General features: G+C 44.7%; 1 protein-coding gene across 1 annotated transcript in view; it reads right to left on the reverse strand.

The window, feature by feature from the left end:
- LOC105030898 (voltage-dependent T-type calcium channel subunit alpha-1I) overlaps nucleotides 1-22916 on the reverse strand; it is a 94127-nt gene that overhangs the window by 67412 nt on the left and 3799 nt on the right. The window contains exons 3-4 of the mRNA XM_034294483.1: nucleotides 11235-11332; nucleotides 1751-1910 (exon numbers count right to left, since the gene is read on the reverse strand). Coding sequence (XP_034150374.1) covers nucleotides 1751-1910; nucleotides 11235-11332 — 258 coding nt within the window. The remainder of the gene's footprint in view (nucleotides 1-1750; nucleotides 1911-11234; nucleotides 11333-22916) is intronic.

Genomic DNA, 22916 nt, shown 5'->3' on the forward strand with positions numbered 1-22916 from the left:
TTTGTGTCCATAAAGGCAGCCCTGTTCAATGCCCTCTTCTTTTTGCTGTCAGTCACACATCTTTTTACCGTCAATTTACACTTTAATGGACAGAGGCTGTGTAATACGATCTGTCACATGCACACTGGCCCAGCATCAACCCCTTCCCCTCAGATGAGGACACCTGGTCCTCCTTTAAATACTACTTATAGTGCCAAATAAGCCTTCTCCAGTCAAGAGGATTTGCAACAAAATCTGCTATACCCCCTGGTTACGCTGTTAGAGCTAGTCTGGCGTAAGCTATGGCTTCCAAAGGGCCTTGGATAGGCAAGCAAAGGCAGGGTCTGGGAAAATCTACTGGCTGCAAGTCGGTTTGAACCCAAGAACACTGGGGAATTCATGAATGTCTCAGCTATCCATAGCACACAAATATGAGAACAAAGTCACTACTGAGAAAGCTAAAAATTTAATAGATCCTCAACAGTCGCTTTGTCAAGACTGGCCATGAATTCGAAACTTCCTAGCCAAGAACTGCTGTAGGCACTTCTGCCCATAGCCCCTGTAGTTCTTTTTTAGAGCCCCCTGATCAACAAACGGTTAACCTGACGATTTAACCCTCAGACTTTCAGTTCTCAGACGACCGTCGAGTCTGTTTGTACAACTATTTATCTTCCAGTGTGCAATGTGTCATATCTGAGGCCTGAATCCGCGGGGGGCTTCTAAAGGCTTGTCCTTGGGCCAACACTACCCAATCCTCATCCGCTTTTAGGCAAACGACACTATCCTGTCTGCAACTGGACTCTCACTCACGGAGAATATATACACCTATATATACCCGATGTATGATCCTCAGTCAGAGCCTACCTCAGCCTGCCTGTACCCTGATGGGTCTGACAGTTTGTTGACACTTTAATATCTTTGTACATGTCTTAAATGTGCTCACTTAATAACCATATCCACCACCCTTCAGTCTGAAGTTCAATCCAGAATTGGCTTAGTTTTCCGCAACAAGTCTTCCTGCATCAGTGCTGCCAAGTATACCCTTTAAAAACGAACAACCTGCCAATCCTTGAATCTTCCGTTCACTTTGTCACTGGTGCCCCATTCAACACCGTGACCTATACAGTGTAATTAACTGGCCCTGCCTACATACAAAACATCAGATTCCCTGGTACTAACACATTGTTATTTTTAATCTAATTCCATAACATTTGCAGCTTCAATAGAAACCTGCAATAACCTCCTGCCGTGACTGGAATGAGTTGGAAAAGACATTTACGTTTCCCACTTCCATCCCATCTCCTTCAGAAATGAACTAAAGAAGCTGCAACCTGATCAATGCACCTGCTAACTCTGTCAAATGTGTCTTTATACGTGCCTCAATGTATTTTGTGTACCTTCACGTTTATAGTTCATTCCCCGGTATGTGGTGTTTATTTGTATTCATTTTACATTATTTATGATGTTTCCTGGGTTGTTTTCCCCTCTCAATCTAACGCCTCTGGCTGGGTTGACAGTGAAACTGACGAAGACCTGGGTCAGGTGAAGGTTAAAGAAAACTAACAGTAATGAAAAAGAGATGTCATTAATTCACAGATGAACTACAACAACTCACAACGATAAACCCATTCTGATGGTATGAATGCACTTGGTTGTTACTGGATACAGTTCCCTCACAAAAGTAATTGGTATTTTGCAGTCTTAACAGCCATTTGTGATCGTATGAACACGAAGAAAGGAGCTCGTCTCAACACACACAGCGGCTACTCACAGGGTGAAATTCTCCTCAGGGTAGCAGCGGTTCCTCAGCTTCCCCGCCCACAGCTGTACTCCAATAATGCCGAAGATGAAGAAGACGAAGAAGCAAATGAGCAAGACATTTCCCAGCATGGGCAGGGTGTCCAGGAGAAGATTGACCAGGATACGCATACCTGAGAGACACAGACACTCACTGTAACAAACAACTAAAGAGTAGGAGGCCCAACCGGAAGAAAGCCTAATATCTTTGTTTCTAACAATTCTAACAACTATTTCAGCCAACATGGAGAAATCAATGTGTACTGCGATTTTCTAATGTTTTCATTCCACCCTGAATGCAAATGAATCCTTATTCTAAATCTGTGTCCCATAGCCTGACATCGTTGGCGACATAGTAAATTAATCCGAGTTTAAGGGGACTTATTCAAATGTATGTTCTTAGGCCAACAGATCTCAAGAGCCTCCACGGCTTCGCTGTTTTGAACTCCGTAGCTTAAATCTATATTATCTCATTATTCTGAATTAAACGGACAGGCAGTGGCTTGACACCTCTGGGGTCTGTCGGTTCCTAACAACATAATGACAGATTAGAATGACTGATTAATATGCTCTTTCTGTAAAGCCCTCTAATAGAGTAGGACAATCCCTAAGGTATTTTACAAATCAAGCCTGGAGAGACGAGAGGGAAGAGGGTGTATTTCAGATGAGAGGATGAAGGGGAATAGATTGATAGAGTAACATACTTGGGAAGAAATGGAGGGAGAGAGTAATATGCGATGATAGAGAAACAGACAGAGAGGGATACAATCAGATGAGAGAGGAGCCATCCCCTAATAGAGACAATATAATAAACACAGTGAGAGACAGAAAGGAGAGGGAGACTGAAAGACAGAGGGAGAGGGAGACAGACAGACAGGCAGACGCACAGACAGATAGATAGAAACAGAGACAGGCAGACGCACAGATAGATAGATAGATAGATAGATAGATAGATAGATAGATAGATAGATAGATATGTAGATAGATGAACAGAGACAGGCAGACAGACCGACAGGGAAGCCATCACCTGGGCGTAGCTAATTAGAGAGAATCCCCAGAGAGTTGCTTGTAAACATCCTCCAGCCCGGCTTAGCCCTTGATCTACCCAGGGAAAACCCTGGCTAATTTGTACAAGTGTCTTACCAGAGCTCTTCCAGCCTTACACAAGCCTTTCACAGCCTACCTGCTATGAAGGTGGGGGAGGGTGGGGGGGGGGGGTCAATGTGTGAGTGTGCATGTGTGTGTGTGTGTGTGTGTTTGTGTTCCCCGGAGCAACTACCAATTGAAAACATGGTTCAGTAAAGCAGAGTATTGCTTCTTCAATAAGTGTGTGTGTTTGTTTCTCATCTAAAAGCCTGGATATAAAGGGACAGGAATTTAAGAAAGACAGAGAGAGAAAGGGGGGAAAAGAAAGACATAGAGAGGGGGAAGTAGAATGCTATAAAGAGAGGGAGTAAATCAAAGCAACCGTTGACACACTCCAGCAAAACATGGTAATGTGCAAAAACATGGTAATGTGCAAAAACATGGTAATGTGCAAAAACGGCAGCAAGAGACTTGAAGCATGGCCACGAGGAAAGGACAACCAAAGGGGAACAAATGTTTTAAACATAAACCAATATTTCCAATTAAGTTTGTTTTGCCTTGTCCTTCTTACCCGTAACCATTGACAACCCTACATACACCAAATAATATCACATGCCTATCCCTTTCAGAAACTTTTATAATTACATTTTTTATTTTGTATATATAGAAATGTTCCCATGGCAAATGGTACAGCAGGCCGGCAATCAGTGAAATCACCTGTGTTCCTCATCACTGTCCAGCAGCTTGAAAAACAAACAACGACCAGCCACAAACACCAGGGAAGGGGGACCAATACATACATACATACATACACACATATATATATATATATATACATACATACACCGATGAGCGAAAACATTATGACCACTCATGGGTGAAGCGAATAACATTGATCATCTCCTAATGAGGGCACATGTCAAGGTCTGGGTAGATTGGATGGTTGGTGAACAATCAGTTCTCCTAGTCAATGTGTTGGATGCAGAAACAATTGGCCGAATTGTCAAGGCCAGACTTCTGGGTCAGAAGATTTCTGAAACAGCAAGGCTTGTGGCGTTGAGGCGGGACAAACCACAAACTGGACGACAGGGTGTTGTACCTGGGTCCGGGCATTCATGTGGACCTCAATTTAAAACGTGCCACCTACCTAAACATTATTGCAGACCAAGTACACCCCTTCATGGCTATGGTATTCCCTGAAGGCAGTGGCCTCTTATAGCATGATGATGCGCCCTGCCAAACTGCACTCATTGTTCAAGGTGTTGCCCTCTCCTCCAATTCCCCAAGATCTCAATCCGACGTCTGTGGGACGTGCTGGACCAACAAGTCTGATCCATGGAGGCTCCACCTCGTAACTAACAGGACTTGAGGGATCTGCGGCTGAGGTATTGGTGCCAAACTCCCCAGGACAGCTTGAGGGGTCTTGTAGAGTCCATGCCCCGACGGGTGGGCAAAGTCTCCGGGGCGCACGGAGGACCAACAGCATATTAGGCAGGTGGTCATAATGTTTTGGCAACTCAATCTCTTTAATTAATATGATTCTTGGACATTGTCTCATTTATATTTTAAAAAGGAGTTAGATAGCATTTAACAGGCCTTGTGAGTACATTTGCACAATATAATAGTCTGAATAGGCCAAACATGTCTCACTCACAGAAAGTGATGAAGTACCAGTAGTTCCCCTCGATCAAGCCACATGAGTGCAGCATTCGCTTCACACATTCATTAAGTTAGCCTCGGACACCGTGCAACTACATGACTGGGCGAGTGTCCATGTCGGCTCTAAATACTGAGGGCGCCAGTCTAACCGTTCTATAGTGTACGCCGCATATTAGTGCCCTGGGGGTAACAGCAACACTGGAATTTATAGTTCCGCCAATAGCAGTCCATTACAACTCAATTTCATTACATTGAATTGAGTGGGAGAGGAATTGATGGAGAGGTGGAGGATGTGATGGGTGGGAAGCAGGAAAGAGAGGGAGAGAGGGAATACAATTTGGAGAAGGAAGTGAGTGAGAGGGGTTGAGACAGAGAGGGAAGTGAGTGAGAGAGGGGTTGAGACAGAGAGGGAAGTGAGTGAGAGAGGGGTTGAGACAGAGAGAGAAGTGAGTGAGAGAGGGGTTGAGACAGAGAGGGAAGTGAGTGAGAGAGGGGTCGAGACAGAGAGGGAAGTGATTGAGAGAGGGGTTGAGACAGAGAGGGAAGTGAGTGAGAGAGGGGTTGAGACAGAGAGGGAAGTGATTGAGAGAGGGGTTGAGACAGAGAGGGAAGTGATTGAGAGAGGGGTCGAGACAGAGAGGGAAGTGAATGAGAGAGGGATCGAGACAGAGAGGGAAGTGAGTGAGAGAGGGGTCGAGACAGAGAGGGAAGTGAGTGAGAGAGGGGTCGAGACAGAGAGGAAGTGAGTGAGAGAGGGGTCGAGACAGAGGGAAGTGAGTGAGAGAGGGGTTGAGACAGAGAGGGAAGTGAGTGAGAGAGGGGTTGAGACAGAGAGGGAAGTGATTGAGAGAGGGGTTGAGACAGAGAGGGAAGTGATTGAGAGAGGGGTCGAGACAGAGAGGGAAGTGAATGAGAGAGGGATCGAGACAGAGAGGGAAGTGAGTGAGAGAGGGGTCGAGACAGAGAGGGAAGTGAGTGAGAGAGGGGTCGAGACAGAGAGAGAAGTGAGTGAGAGAGGGGTCGAGACAGAGAGGGAAGTGAGTGAGAAAGGGGTCGAGACAGAGAGGGAAGTGAGTGAGAGAGGGGTCGAGACAGAGAGGGAAGTGAGTGAGAGAGTGTGAGCTCCAGAAGGATACTGAGGGTGGAAAGCCTGGCTGTCTATCACATCTCCTTCCTTCCCTCCTTCTCTCTGCACCGTCTCATCTTCTTCATTAAGCCTCGTTCACCTCTTGCTTACTGTCTCCCCTTTCATCTGACTCCCTCGTTCCCCACTCTCATTCCTTCGCTTCGCTCTATCCATCTTCATAATGGGTTGCCTCTTTCCCTCAGACCCCACCCCCCTCTCTCCCACACCTCTGTACCTTCCTCTCTCCTTTATTCCTGTTCTAATTTCTCTCTCTCTTCCTCTCCCTCGTTCTCCATCTCACACCTTCGTCTTTCTCTCCCTTTTTCTCTCTCTCACCTTCCTATCCCTCAACCCTGTTCTCTCGGTCTCACCTCCCTCCCTCCCTTTCTCTCTCTCTCTCTCTCCCCTATTCTCTCTCACTCCTCCGCTCTCTCTGTGTATTTAAGAACAGCTGCCTTCCACCATGTTCCTGTGCAGAGTAATTGTTTTCACTCCCAGCTGTGACACATCCAGTATTTTACTTCTACCCGTGTACATTCTCACAAGAGGACGGACAGGTGAAGGGGAGAGAAAACAACAGACAGATGTGGAAGAGAAAGGGGGAGGTTACCATCCCTTGTTTGTGGTCCCTAAGAGGGATGGATGGTGGAACGGGGAAACGGGAGCTAAGACACTTTTCATCCTGAAATAGATGGACTGGCCTGGGCGAGAGGAACCTTGTGGGAATCAGAAAGGGGGGCGAAAAAAAGAGATGAAAAACATGACGGACCGAAAAGCGATCCTGAAGGCACAAACTGGTTGCCCCGCGTCGTCGCCCGATGTCTGTGAAGACGACGACGAAGAGGAAATGAGTTCGGCATGGGAAGGATGAGGGTGTGGAATTGGATGAATGTACGCTTGTTATTTTCACAATGGAACAGCCGTTTATTCCTACACAGGAAGTCACGTTCAGTCAAAGTGCGACAGTAATCAGCCAATGGGCTTACGGTACTGCATTGTGTATACTGGTTGCAATGTCTATAAAGTAAAGGTACGACCGGATGTTTCTTTAAAATAGAGTTTGCGAGATTTGTTAGATCGAGTCTGTAACATCATGAGCAATAGATTATAAAATGCTACAATAAATAATTGAATTACGCTCTCGCCGTGATGACCGGGAACACGCTACGGATGGCTGGTTTTTAACAGCAGGATAGGAACATTTCCATTAGGAAATAATCCACTGTGATGACTGCAATCTGTTAGACTCATGCTTAACCCCTAGCTACACTGAACAAAATTATAAACTTTTATGTTTGCCCCCCCAAAAGGCCTATTTCTGTCTAAATCTGTTAGTGAGCACTTCTCCTTTGCCGAGATAATCCATTGGGGGGGGGTCCGAAAACCAGTCAGAATCTGGTGTGACCACCATTTGCCTCACGCAGTGCAACACATCTCCTTGAGTTGATCAGGTTGTTGATTGTGGCCTGTGGAATGTTGGTCCGCTCCTCTTCAATGGCTGTGTGAAGTTGCTGGATATTGGCAGGACCTGGAACATGTGTCGTATACGACGATCCAGAGCATCCCAAGCATGCTCAATGGGTGACATGTCCGGTGAGTATGCTGGCCATGCAAGAACTGGGATGTTTTCAGCTTACAGGAATTGTGTACAGATCCTTGCAACATGGGGCCGTGCATTATCATGATGCAACATGAGGTGATGGTCGTGGATGAATGGCACAACAATGGGCCTCAGGATCTTGACACGGTATCTCAGTGCATTCAAAATGCCATCAATAAAATGCACCTGTGTTCATTGTCCATAACACACGCCTGCCCATACCATTATCCCACCGCCACCATGGGCCACTCGATCCACAATGTTGACATCAGCAAACCGCTCACCCACATGACGCCATACACGCTGTCTGCCATCTGCCCTGTACAGTGAAAACCGGGATTCATCCGTGAAGAGAACACCTCTCCAAAGTGCCAGACGCCATTGAATGTGAGCATTTGCCCACTCAAGTCGGTTACGATGACAAACTGCAGTCAGGTCGAGACCCTGAGACTGTTTCTGACAGTTTGTGCAGAAATTCTTTGGTTCTGCAGACCGATTGCTGCAGCAGCTGTCCGGGTGGCTGGTCTCAGATGATCTTGGAGGTGAAGATGCTGGATGTGGAGGTCCTGGGCTGGTGTGGTTACACGTGGTCTGCGGTTGTGAGGCCGGTTGGATGTACTGCCAAATTCTCTGAAACGCCTTTGGAGACGGCTTATGGTTGAGAAATGAACATTCAATTCACGGGCAACAGCTCTGGTGGACATTCCTGCAGTCAGCTTACCAATTGCATGCTCCTTCAAAACTTGTGACATCTATGGCATTGTGCTGTGAGATGGAACTGCACATTTTAGAGTGGCCTTTTATTGTGGCCAGCCTAAGGCACACCTGTGCAATAATCATGCTGTCTAATGTCAGGGAAATTTCTTAAACTAATCAGCATCTTGATATGCCACCCCTGTGAGGTGGATGGATTATCTCGGCAAAGGAGAAGTGCTCACTAACACAGACTTACACAGATTTGTGAACAATATTTGAGAGAAATAGGCATTTTGTGTACATTGAGAAAGTCTTAGATTTTTGAGTTCAGCTCATGATAAATGGGGCCAAAAACAAAAGTGTTGCATTTATAATTTTGTTCAGTGTAAATCTGTAGCTGTTTAGACTGCGGTTTAACTTCTTACTAAATCTGTACTTAGAAAGACTATTTAAGTCCTCACTAAATCTGTAGTTATGACAGACTGTCATTTAATCATTAAGGTCTTACTAAATCTGTTGTTAGGACGACTTCTGTGAACGTCTTTAATCTATAGTTAGACTCCTGTTAACCCTTAGTAAATATATAATCATAACAGATCCTTTCTTTAAGCCCTGACTAAATCTGTAGTTAGACTGCTGTTAACCCTTAGTAAATATATAATCATAACAGATCCTTTCTTTAAGCCCTGACTAAATCTGTAGTTAAACTGCTGTTTAAGCCCATACTAAATCTCCTGCTAAATGTTGTACTCCTGCTAAATGTTTTATTCAGTCATCTTACAAATTCACATTTCAGATGACACACAGGTACACACACACACACATACAGTAGTGTCAATGAGGAACACACACACAAAAACACAAGAACAAATACGTTTTCATGGGTAATAATGAGATACAATATTCAGCCATTTTGAATGTGTCTGTATGTCGAAGAGGACCTTTAGGTGTATCAATTACACTTGAGAATAAAGCTAAGGGAAACAAACGGAAAGATCATTACAGCCAAATGAGAGACAGTGACTGCCTGTGTGTCTCCCTTGCTGTGTCTCTGCCCCGGAACAATTTCAAAAATGTAAAATGTAAACTGTTGATAAGCTGCGATCTCGTCAGAAGCTGTGAAAACAACCCATGTTGGTATATATTTGGAATTGTGCGATAACCCCTTAAAAAAATAAAAACGGTTAAATCGGATATCAAAAGACCCTGTGGGGGTAACCCTCCCCCTAGGGGTCCATGCCAAGGCTTTGACCCCCCCCCCATTGCTCCGTAGTCTCCCGTGCCCCCCTAAGTGAGTTCCCAGAGTGTGATAAGGCCAGCAAACTCATTCTGGCGATGTCTTGCCCCTCCATGGGAGACACTGGCCGATTTGCATCACCCACGACGCTTCCTGGCCACTCAAGGCTTGAACTTGCCCGTGATGGACAGCTTCTTGCTACGGAAATGAGCCTTACGCCGCTGTGACACCGGGGGGGTATTACGTTTTTTTTATTCCAAGATAAATTGCCAGTGATGTCGATAGATCAGTTTGCTCATTTGAAACTAAATGAGGCATTTTACAAGTAACATATAGCTTATAATTTTTATCTCAGCTGTGGCTGGGATTTTGTCCGTTGTAGAGGAAGTATGAGAGCTTTCTGTGGTGCTGAAGTCCTGTTGCGTGTACTGGAGACCTCTTCACGGTGCAGGAAATGCCTGCCAAAAAAAAACCTTCATCAAACACCAGAGGAAATAAGACTGTGTGAAGCTTGGGGCCAGATCTGTACATGCTGTTTTGAGTTGTGTGAAGATTTCCTGAGTGACGTGCATGCTGGGTAACGGTGTATGCCGACTAACTTGGCACTCTGGGGACGGCTTGGAGGGGTCCGAAGAGTTCAAGGCACTGCGACGTCATCATGGTCTGTTCTCAACAGCCTTAGTGTGCAGGTGTGGTAGGGACTTTCTTCTTTTTTTACTTTACATAGCATTGAAGGCTGTAATTATTACGGGTAAAGATTAGAGTCGTGGTACCATGATACATTATTTCAGAGCCGACTAGCCAAGAGCGCTTCCCGAACAAACATCCGGAGTATAAACCCATAAGTGTGACAGCCAGAAGCGTTTTTGGGAGCCGTGTCCCATTATCACAGGCTCCCGTCGGGCGATGCGTTCGGCTCCCGTGGAGCTGCAAAAACAGCCCCGAATCTCGCGCAACGTTCGCCGTCCTCAATATTTAAAACCCCCGTCCTCCTTTTCATCCACGGTCCTTGAGCACGCTTTCCTGAGAAGTGTGCCAGCTGACAGCGGGCCCGGCGTGGCGGCAGATCGGCCAGCTGATTGAGGGAGACATGGTCACTGCCGTCGTCGTGTTTCGGCTCTGGCTTCCGCTTGTTGCAAACATGCATACGTACATCCAATAATTAGCCGACTTGCAGTGGCTGCCGGTTAAGCTGGGGAGCTGTTATTCTCTGGAGTAAAAGCTGTATGCAATTATTTGCTATTGAAGCCGACCTCTAACATCGGCTTAATGTTTAAAGTGTCCAAATCCTGGTTTCCAATGAACACAGTATAAGACTCCGCGGGGGACGATAAAATGTAAGCAAACATTATTGCTACATGTTACGTGTTTGCGAAATGACGCACGGATCACAGTGCGATGAAGCCTTAGCGCTTTAGATTTGATACGCTGCGGGGGAAGCCGGAAAACCAGCCAATACGGCACTACGAATGGTCTGGGTCAGTCTTTCTTAATGTCACTTTCTTTAAAGAAATCCACTTAACGAGTCAGTGTCATTGTATTATACAGTGTCTGCATATGAATTCAGTATGTGTGCATTGGTGTTGGCATATATCCATGCAAACTGCTCATGCGTCGCGTTGCAGGGACGTTGAAACAAGTCTGTGACTTTGTCATGATATCGTTGTTGCAATCCGGAGTAATGAATGTTTTCATGTTTTATTAACTGTCAAAAAGAATCCATCTAATTATCACCGCAACGTTCAGATTATGTAAAATGGATTTGTTTTTCCAAAGTGCCTGGGTAATTCCTTTAATCATTTTTCTTGTTTTATTTCTCATAACATTAATTGCCTATTCTTGCAAAACAACTCTTAAAAATGACGTCTTTAGATCTGTTTACGCCATTGTTTTTATTATTACTATAATATATATTTATTTTCTTATAATTAAATCACATTGCATCCCCTCCCAAATGCCTGGGTGACACACAAAGCACATTCATATTCCCATTCTCACCGGGCCCATGCCAGGGCCGCCCGTTCCTAACCTAATGATGTGACGGACTAGCTTACTGGGTACTCTGTTGATGGCTTTGAGGGGTCTCAGGACTCGGACTGTCCTAATGGCCGTGAGGTTGATGTCCTGTTGGTCCATCGAGTACTCCAACATCCTGGAGAAGGAGACACAGAAGCAGAAATCAGTCACGCGACATTTCAACTTTGTCCAAGCTGACGAGTTGCTCCCAGTAGGTGAGGAGGTCAGGGGGGTTTTCGTAGCACAACCTCTTGGGGGGCGGGGGGGCGTAACAAACTGGGGGAATGTTGATATGACGGTACAACCCCGTCGTGGCATCGCTGTGGCGGGTTTCGCAGACGACCTGCCTAAGTGTATTCATGATAACCTTTTAGACTGGCAAATGCAATGAGAGATGAAAGCCTCAAGCTTTGTAGCGGCTTGAAAGGGAAAGGTGAACGCGGGGAAAAAACCGAGCAGAAAATGACAAATGGAGCAGGAAAAGGCAGAACTGTTTGGAGCCTGACCTAATTCTAACATTGTGATGTGCCTGGAGAGAGACAGAGAGGGAGTGGGGGTGAAACACTGAGAGGGATACGGGGGTGGGGGGGGGGCAGAGAGACATAAAGGGATGGGGAGGAAGCAAGGAGGAGGGAGAGAGGGAGGGAGGGTAAACAGAGGGAGGAAAATGGGGGACAGAGGAAGAGAGGGGGACTGAGAGAGAGTGGGGGCGTGGCAGATTCATGGGGAAAACCATGACACACCAGACAGAAAGACAGGCATGAAGAAATACCAGTAAAACTACATTTCCCTGTAGTTTGATACAACGATTTCAAATGACGGCAATCATATAAACCGACAAAAGGTTTAAGGTCATTGGCTAAATGAAGAAACTCCCTGTAAGGGCCAAACCCCAGCACCTCATGCATTGTGTTTTCCTACAGCTTTCCTACAGCTTCCTGCCATTAACTGCAGAGGAGAAGTTGGCGGAGAACTTGTGTGTGTGTGGGTTGTGGATGGGGGGGTTAAAGCAGCGGAGTAGATTTGGACTGAAACTGCAAAAACCGCTGCCCAGCTCTTTTTCAATCACTCTGCTGCATCAGGGATAGATTGGTGGGGGAGGGGGAGGGGAAAGAGATAGAGATTGAGAGAGAGATTGGAGAAGGAGAGAGAGGGAGTAAGTGTAGAGCGGAAAATGGAACCTGCCACATTTCTTTTACACCAATTTGAGATTGGGCCACTGCGACTAGATTGGTGTGAGAGTGCTCAGACGGCGACCATACACACATGCGTCCGCAACACACACTTCCTTTTTGTAATCTTGCATGTATTGCACCAACATTTCTAATGCTGTCGAGATGTCTTCCATTATCTGACAGCTTCCCCATCTAGACCAGAAATAAAGTTTCTTCTTCCTGCTCTGTGTCTTTCCGAAGTGTCTTGAGTTATACGGTGACGCTGGTCTAATTCAGTGTTGAGTTATACGGTGACGCTGGTCTAATTCAGTGTTGAGTTATACGGTGACGGTGGTCTAATTAAGTGTTGAGTTACACAGTGATGCTGGTCTAATTAAGTATTGAGTTGTACAGTGATGCTGGTCTAATTAAGTGTTGAGTTATACAGTGATGCTGGTCTAATTTAGTGTTGAGTTACACAGTGATGCTGGTCTAATTAAGTGTTGAGTTATAAGGTGACGGTGGTCTAATTAAGTGTTGAGTTACACAGTGATGCTGGTCTAATTAAGTGTTGAGTTATACGGTGACGCTGGTCTAATTCAGTGTTGAGTTATACGGTGACGCTGGTCTAATTAAGTATTGAGTTATACAGTGATGCTGGTCTAATTAAGTGTTGAGTTATAAGGTGACGGTGGTCTAATTCAGTGTTGAGTTATACAGTGATGCTGGTCTAATTAAGTGTTGAGTTATAAGGTGACGGTGGTCTAATTCAGTGTTGAGTTATACGGTGACGGTGGTCTAATTAAGTGTTGAGTTACACAGTGATGCTGGTCTAATTAAGTGTTGAGTTATAAGGTGACGGTGGTCTAATTCAGTATTGAGAGCTACACATTTAATGAGAGCTACACATTCCAAAAAGGTTGGGACAGGTAGCAATAAGAGGCCGGAAAAGTTAAATGTACAGATAAGGAACAGCTGGAGGACTTATTTGCAACTTGTTATGTCAATTGGCAACATGATTGGGTATAAAAAGAGCCTCTCAGAGTGGCAGTGTCTCTCAGAAGTCAAGATGGGCAGAGGATCATCAATTCCCCCAATGCTGCGGCGAAAAATAGTGGAAGCAATATCAGAAAGGAGTTTCTCAGAGAAAAATTGCGAAGAGTTTGAAGTAATCATCATCTACAGTGCATAATATCATCCAAAGATTCAGAGAATCTGGAACCATCTCTGTGCGTAAGGGTCAAGGCCGGAAAACCATACTGGATGCCCGTGATCTTCGGGCCCTCAGACGGCACTGCATCACATGGAATGATACTGTAATGGAAATCACAACATGGGCTCAGGAATACTTCTAGAAAACATTGTCGGTGAATTGTATAGGTCAAAAAAGAAGCCGTATCTAAACAGGATCCAGAAGCGCAGGCGTTTTCTCAGGGCCAAGGATCATTTAAAATGGACTGCGGCAAAGTGGAAAAGTGTTCTGTGGTCAGACAAATCAAAATTTGAAGTCAGTTTTGGAAAACTGGGACGCCATGTCATCCGGACTAGGACAAGGACAACCCAAGTTGTTATCAGTGCTCAGTTCAGAAACCTGCATCTCTGATGGTATGGGGTTGCATGAGTGCGTGTGGCATGGGCAGCCTACACATCTGGAAAGGCACCATCAGTGCTGAAAGTTATATCCAAGTTCTAGAACAACATATGCTCCCATCCAGACGTCGTCTCTTTCAGGGGACCTTGCATTTTCCAACATGACAATGCCAGACCACATACTGCATCAATTACAATGTCATGGCTGCATAGAAGAAAGATCCGGACACTGAAATGGCCAGCCTGCAGTCTAGATCTTTCACCCATAGAAAACATTTGGCGCATCATAAAGAGGAAGGTGCGACAAAGAAGACCTAAGACAGTTGAGCAACTAGAAGCCTGTATTAGACAAGAGTGGGACAACATTCCTATTCATAAACTTGAGCAACTTGTCTCCTCAGTCCCCAGATGTTTGCAGTCTGTTATAAAAAGAAGAGGGGATGCCACACAGTGGTAAACATGGCCTTGTCCCAACTTTTTTGAGATGTGTTGATGCCATGAAATTTAAAATCAACTTATTTTCCCCTTAAAGTGATACATTTTCTCAGTTTAAACATTTGATGTCATCTATGTTGTATTCTGAATAAAATATTGAAATTGCATTGTTTTTATTCACAATTGTACAGTGTCCCAACTTTTTTGGAATCGGGTTTGTAATACCACCACTACTACCACTACTAATAATAATAATACTACCTCTCCTGTACTCTATCAATATCAACCATAGTTTCTTCATACTTATCACCACTCTCTCCTTTCCTCTCCTCCACTCTCATCTCATCCCTGTCTCTCCTTTCCCCTCCACTCTCATCTCATCCCTGTCTCTCATTTCCCCTCCTCCACTCTCATCTCCTCCCTGTCTCTCTCCTTTCCCCTCCTCCACTCTCATCTCCTCCCTGTCTCTCTCCTTTCCCCTCCTCCACTCTCATCTCATCCCTGTCTCTCCTTTCCCCTCCTCCACTCTCATCTCATCCCTGTCTCTCCTTTCCCCTCCTCCACTCTCATCTCATCCCTGTCTCTCCTTTCCCCTCCTCCACTCTCATCTCATCCCTGTCTCTCCTTTCCCCTCCTCCACTCTCATCTCCTCCCTGTCTAATACCTCCCCTCTCAGCCATTCCTACACATGGATCTCTCTACACCCTGTCTTGCCTCTGCTGTTTAACCACTTCCTTCAGCCTTCCATTACTGCTGCAATTAGTGTGAGTGTGTGTGTTTCTGTGTGTTTATGGGAACGTGCGTGCGTGTGTATAGTGCATGCAAGTCCCTGGCCTGGAGGCAACAGCTGGTCGTGACTAGTTAAAACATTTACCACCCCCTCTGAAGCCTCGGTCCATCGCACCTTTTTTTAGCAACATGTCCCTCATTGACTCTTATGTAGCGGAGTCATCCAGGAGGGGCTTGGAAGCTCCTGCTCCATTACACAGCAACACACTGGGGGGGAAGCCTTCAGAGTGCCCACGTCTACCAAGTGTGACATAAGCTGAGAAAACCACTTAGCACAGAGTTAAACCCCACCGGAGGGGAACAAACGAGCAGGCCTGGGGTTGACCCCTGCCAGAGAGGAGGAATACTGGAAACGGGCTGAAAAAAGACCAATAAAAACCTACAGGAGGGTAGATCTCCAGGAACAGGGTTGGAGGTAAAACCTACAGGAGGGTAGATCTCCAGGAACAGGGTTGGAGGTAAAACCTACAGGAGGGTAGATCTCCAGGAACAGGGTTGGAGGTAAAACCTACAGGAGGGTAGATCTCCAGGAACAGGGTTGGAGGTAAAACCTACAGGAGGGTAGATCTCCAGGAACAGGGTTGGAGTTAAAACCTACAGGAGGGTAGATCTCCAGGAACAGGGTTGGAGGTAAAACCTACAGGAGGGTAGATCTCCAGGAACAGGGTTGGAGTTAAAACCTACAGGAGGGTAGATCTCCAGGAACAGGGTTGGAGGTAAAACCTACAGGAGGGTAGATCTCCAGGAACAGGGTTGGAGGTAAAACCTACAGGAGGGTAGATCTCCAGGAACAGGGTTGGAGGTAAAACCTACAGGAGGGTAGATCTCCAGGAACAGGGTTGGAGTTAAAACCTACAGGAGGGTAGATCTCCAGGAACAGGGTTGGAGGTAAAACCTACAGGAGGGTAGATCTCCAGGAACAGGGTTGGAGTTAAAACCTACAGGAGGGTAGATCTCCAGGAACAGGGTTGGAGTTAAAACCTACAGGAGGGTAGATCTCCAGGAACAGGGTTGGAGTTAAAACCTACAGGAGGGTAGATTTCATCTGAAAAACGTACCAGTAGAAGTCACAGTACCAACGCTGTTCAGAAAACACCAGCAATATGCATTTGCCAGATGGTTTCTCTCTGACTACTGATTTACAGCCTTTGGTGTCATTGCAAGGGTATCATGGACACGGAAGGATATTTTATAGGATTTTATTTATAGAATGATTATAAACACTGCGACTGAAAAGGCTCACAGTTGTTTTACTGAAGGTGGAGCATTGAAACCGTTAGCAATGGGGATGAACACGAAGTCAATCCTTTACATTGTTTCTCTAAATCCGGAACATACAATATATAATTATATAATAATCCAGTATGTATTATAATAATATAGAATCTTTTTTGTTAATCATATTTTGGATGATGTTTAAAACAAATTTAAAGCCAAAAAATACTAATCTCTCTGTAGCTGCGTGGGGAAAAAAATCGGCAGCCAATCATTAGTGGCCAACTTTAAATGAACAAAAATGAAATATCCATTGAGTTTCCAGATATATACGGTGTACAATCAATTATAACCCTCCATCTGGTCTCATAGCCTTCTATCACAGAGACGTTGGCAGCCTTGAGGAAGAAGAGGAGGACTGATAGCAGAGATGAACAGGCATATGCCTATACAGTCACACACACACACACACACACAGACACACAGACAAACATACAGACACAGGCAGAACAGAAACACACACACGTGACCGCAAGACAGAAACATGCATACACAAACACACACAGACACACACACACACACACACTGACATAAATCAAACATCACACTCATCTTGAAAAAAACGGCCTCTCGATTAATTACAAATTCCTTTCGTCAGAAATGAGACAGAGATCAGCCTTCTTTCAGTCTGCCAACCTGAAGCAGATGTTCCCAGACTCGCGCGTACACACACACACACACACACACACACACACACACACACAAAACAGGCTTAAACAGCTAGAGAAGGGTGATGACATGACCAGTATGAAGGCATCCAGTTAATTGGTATTTTGATTTAGCTCTGTCTGAATTCATTTCAGTTCAATAGATGCAGCAGAGGCATGGATGAATGGCTTCCACTACTGCCAAAACATTTACAAGCAATAGTAGTAACACAATATAAGGTACACACAGTATATTTCAAAAACAGATGGGGGAAAAAAGAAGGAATAGAGATGATAAATTATGCACAACAGTGAAAACAAAGGAGCAATAAATGAGAAATGAAATATGCAGAGCTCATATCTGTGACTTGGGAGCTACGGCCTCTTTTACATAATGACAGGCCGAGATATTCTTTCTCTCACCATTTCTCTCTCCATCATTCTCTGTCTCCCTGTCTATTTCTTTCTCTCTGTTTTCTGGTCTGTCTGCACCACTCTGTTTTCTGGTCTGTCTTTTTGTGTCTCTCTGTCTGACTCAATTACCGTTGTATAATTTAAAAACAGTGAGGCTTCCATCATTTAGAGGCATCCGTATAAATAATCTGGGTGTCTGGATTTTATCTCAACACTACAAGGCAACCTTGAACAGGTGACTGGCCAAACTAACCTCACTGACTAACCTGCTGTCCAATTGGATTATGTAAATAATTTAATCATTATTAAAAAATTAATTACTAATAATTATGTCGGCTCAACCTATGCTATCTGTAGTGTCATACAAAGTGTTTAGAGCAGGTATGTCTAATGTAATTGCCATTCAGAGTGATCTTAAGTTAACTGTTTTAGTGCCTGTGAGACATTTTAAGTTTCGTATTTTTTATTGTCATTTGTGATTGTTTTTATGTTTTATTTCCATTTTGTATGTGTGTTTATTTTGTTGTAATACAGGGATCAGATGTAAAACAAACCTCCTTGTCAATTGGTTTCTCTGAGGAAATAAAGGTAAATACATTAAAAAAGAAACAAAAAGCGAGAATGTGTTGGTTCTCTATGTCACTCGCTTTCTCTTTAGGTGTGTGTGTGTGTTGGTAAATCCTACTGACCAGGGAGAGAATAGCTGTGGGAGCTATCGCTGAGTTCTGACCCTGTTTATACCTTCCATAGATCTCTACATGCTACCCCTTCTCCCTTGGTCTCTCCGATTCTCCACACTGTTGATCCATTTTCAGCCCCCCCCCCCCACCAGATAGAGAGATGAGGAGATTGATGGAGCATCTTGCTTCTACGGAGGATGGGAATATGGTGGACAGAACTATGTAAGATAGGACAATGGAGGACAGGACTATGTAGGGTGGGATAATGGAGGACAGGACTATGTAGGATAGGACAATGGAGGACAGGACTATGTAGGATAGGACAATGGAGGACAGGACTATGTAGGGTGGGATAATGGAGGGCAGGACTATGTAGGGTGGGATAATGGAGGGCAGGACTATGTAGGGTGGGATAATGGAGGACAAGACTATATAGGGTGGGATAATGGAGGACAGGACTATGTAGGGTGGGATAATGGAGGACAGGACTATGTAGGGTGGGATAATGGAGGACAAGACTATATAGGGTGGGATAATGGAGGACAGGACTATGTAGGGTGGGATAATGGAGGACAGGACTATGTAGGTTGGGATAATGGAGGACAGGACTGTGTAGGTTGGGATAATGGAGGACAAGACTATATAGGGTGGGATAATGGAGGACAGGACTATGTAGGGTGGGATAATGGAGGACAGGACTATGTAGGGTGGGATAATGGAGGACAAGACTATATAGGGTGGGATAATGGAGGACAGGACTATGTAGGGTGGGATAATGGAGGACAGGACTATGTAGGTTGGGATAATGGAGGACAGGACTGTGTAGGTTGGGATAATGGAGGACAGGACTATGTAGGGTGCGATAATGGAGGACAGGACTATGTAGGGTAGGATAATGGAGGACAGGACTATGTAGGGTGGGATAATGGAGGACAGGACTATGTAGGGTGGGATAATGGAGGACAGGACTGTGTAGGTTGGGATAATGGAGGACAGGACTATGTAGGGTGCGATAATGGAGGACAGGACTATGTAGGGTAGGATAATGGAGAACAGGACTATGTAGGATGGGATAATGGAGGACAGGACTATGGAAGATGGACCTATGGAAGATCCAACTATGGATGATGTAACTATAGAAGGTTAGAATCGAAGACCAAAAACAATTCCTTCACTTTGCTGCCAAAACTCGGGCTCAGACAGAAAGATTATGCCTTCAATCACCACATTTCTTTGCAGCATGCTCTATTTGAGGGAACTGTCGTAGCTACCCCAAATGAAAACGGAAAGTGTGCAAATTATTCTCAAGCTTCTATCCGGGGACACTCAGGTGCTAACGACCAAGGGTATGTTCACTGACTCCATTCACTGTAAAAGACATCCTCCATGCTTTGCTAGCTATCAACACTTAGAAAGCTACAGGGTCGAACAGTCATCACCCAGGTCTGCTTGTTAGTGCTGCGCCACTCCTAGGAACTATAAAGCATATTTTTAATCTTACATTCATTTCTGGAGTTATTCCAAAAGCATGGAAAACCTTTCACCTGCAGCCACTATATAAGGTTTGGGGATAGTAGTGACCTTGATACCTATCGTCCAATCTGTAAATTGTGTTTACAGACAACTGCATTCTGAACACATATCAGGTTATAGACCTGGAGACGGTACTATTTCTGCCACTACATTTGTGGTAAATGATAGATCTTAAACCGGTGCTGAATGCAAGATACAAAAACAAAACATCAAAAATTCTTTAAATCTTAAAGTGTAATCTTTTAATATTTATTATTACTCGTTGACAGTTCTGTCATTGAATGTGTTCCCAACAAATACCTCAGGATTGGTGAAAATGTCTCTTTCATAACACACGTTACTGAGTAGGTGAAGAAGCTGAGAATTACAATTGGTTTATTTTATAGAAAGAAAATCAAACCTATTTTCTCAGCACAGAATTTAAATTGTACAAGACAGTTTTATGTCAGTGGAAAATTATGCTGATGTGGTATGTATGCACACCTCTGCCTCAGTACTTAGACCTCTAGATGGGGTCTATCATGCAGCTTCACATTTTATTACTGGTAAGAAGACTCACACACATCATTGTCTTTTATATACTTCAGTTGACTGGGATTCAATGGCTTCCAGAAGAGCCTGACATGTTGGATGTTTGTGTATATGGTTTAAATGCTAAAACTTCCAAACTATCCTATATGAAAACTAAATGGGAAAATCAGCAGTTATCAAAAGCGCTCTCAAGACTGATTAGTCTTAGAGATATTGTGGGCTCATTCAGAGTCAGGGAAAACAGCTTTTGTCTACTACAACCCACCTTACTTATGAATGTTTGGCAGCAAAAACCTTAAGCTAGACGTTTTGGTGCCTATAGGGAAATTCAAATCCTTGTTAAATTACCTATTTATTATTCTGAGACTTTTTACATAATTGTGTTTTTCATATTTGGATTTTTTTGTTTGCTGTAACACAGTGATCAGCTGTAAAGGAGAACAAGGTCTCAGGCTGACTTCTCACTATCACTATCAGGGGTTGGTGACCAAACCTACTGATCATCAGGGGTCCATGGCCAAACCTCCTGATATCCAGGGGTCCATGACACAACCTCCTGATATCCAGGGGTTCATGACACAACCTCCTGATGTCCAGGGGTCTATGACCATGACACAACCTTCTGATGTCCTGGGGTCCATGACCATGACACAAGCTCCTGATGTCCAGAGGTCCATGACACAACCTCCGGATATCCAGGGGTCCATGACACAACCTCCTGATGTCCAGGGGTCCATGACACAACCTCCGGATATCCAGGGGTCCATAACACAACCTCCTGATATACAGGGGTCCATAACACAACATCCTGATATCCAGGGGTCCATCGCACAACCTCCTGATATCCAGGGGTCCATGACACAACCTCCTGATATCCAAGGATCCATGACACAACCTCCTGATATCCAGGGATCCTTGACACAACCTCCTGATATCCAGGGATCCTTGACACAACCTCCTGATATCCAGGGGTCCATGACACAACCTCCTAATATCCAATGGTTCATGACACAACCTCCTGATGTCCAGAGGTTCATGACACAACCTCCTGATGTCCAGAGGTTCATGACACAACCTCCTGATGTCCAGAGGTTCATGACACAACCTCCTGATGTCCAGAGGTTCATGACACAACCTCCTGATGTCCAGAGGTTCATGACACAACCTCCTGATATCCAATGAGTAATTCGAATGAGTAATCTTTACTTGCCACAATGTTTTAACATACTTTAATGAACCTTCTTTCTCTCTCTCTCTGTCACTCGGTCTCTCGCTCTATCCTTCTCTCTCCCTCTTTCTCATAAGGCAGAGCTCGATACCTAGCGCTCCTACACACAAATTTACTGCCAATCAGCTGAAGCAAATGCTATTACTGCCCCCGCAAAGCGCTGCAATGAGCCGGCATATGTCTGTAGGATCTCTGGCTGCCACAACCTAAAAAAGAGAATATACTGGCTACAGGCCTCATCTGCCTTGTCATGCACTCGCCAGTGCGGAACTGGGGGGGTGAACCGAACACAATGGAAATTGGCAATTGTAAAGTTTAGCCATATGGTATGGAGATGATCGTTTCTCTTGTAAAGTTTAGCCATATGGTATGGAGATGATCGTTTCCCTTGTAAAGTTTAGCCATATGGTATGGAGATGATCGTTTCTCTTGTAAAGTTTAGCCATATGGTATGGAGATGATTGTTTCTCTTGTAAAGTTTAGCCATACTGTATTGAGATGATAGTTTCTCTTGTAAAGTTTAGCCATATGGTATGGAGATGATCGTTTCTCTTGTAAAGTTTAGCCATATGGTATGGAGATGATCGTTTCTCTTGTAAAGTTTAGCCATACGGAATTGAGATGATCGTTTCTCTTGTAAAGTTTAGCCATATGGTATGGAGATGTTCGTTTCCCTTGTAAAGTTTAGCCATACAGTAGGGCTCTGGCTGTCATAGCATGTAGAAGAAACATTTATGATTTTTGTTTTTATTAAGGTCCTGCTTCATCACAGCAATTCCCAACGAACTCGGGACAGTCAATATCGAGATATGTGCATTTCCAAATCTAACACTGTTCTGGTTAGTGTCACGGTGCTTGCTCAATCCTGATGTATATACCATGATCTTTACGCATAGGAAGGAAAGCCTTCAGGTCTTCTACCTCGATTGACCTCACAGCGCTAGAGCACGACAGGGAAAGGTGGCCATATTCGATTACTAACGCTCTTACATGTGAGTGACATCAAGACAAAGGTGTGAAGAAAAGGATATGGCGTACCAACCAATTTGTGAAATAAGGCATGCATGGCCGCCACCGGAACTGGCTCACTCCGCCTTTATTGATGATGTAACCACTGATGACAGCAGCAGGGTGAATTATGAAGAGAACAGGAACACAAGCAAATGCCTCCGAAGTCCCTGGATTCATCATTCGGCAAGACGACGACACCTAACATGAACTCAAATCAGCTAGGGAAGTTTCAGGTCCAAAAGCAGAGAGTCCTCGACAGTCCAAGGCAGCCTCCGAATTGAAATCGAATTGAACATGCAGTTAATTTGTTGAATATAAGACATACGGCAATGAGGGGGTGGTGGGGGGGGCGGGGGGCTTGGCTACTGTATCGTTACTCTTCTCCCTGTTGGCGTGCATGAGCCGGCAGCAGATGTGTGTAACACCATCATCC

Source organism: Esox lucius, chromosome 9, assembly GCF_011004845.1.
Source record: "Esox lucius isolate fEsoLuc1 chromosome 9, fEsoLuc1.pri, whole genome shotgun sequence".
Taxonomy (NCBI): Eukaryota; Metazoa; Chordata; class Actinopteri; order Esociformes; family Esocidae; genus Esox; species Esox lucius.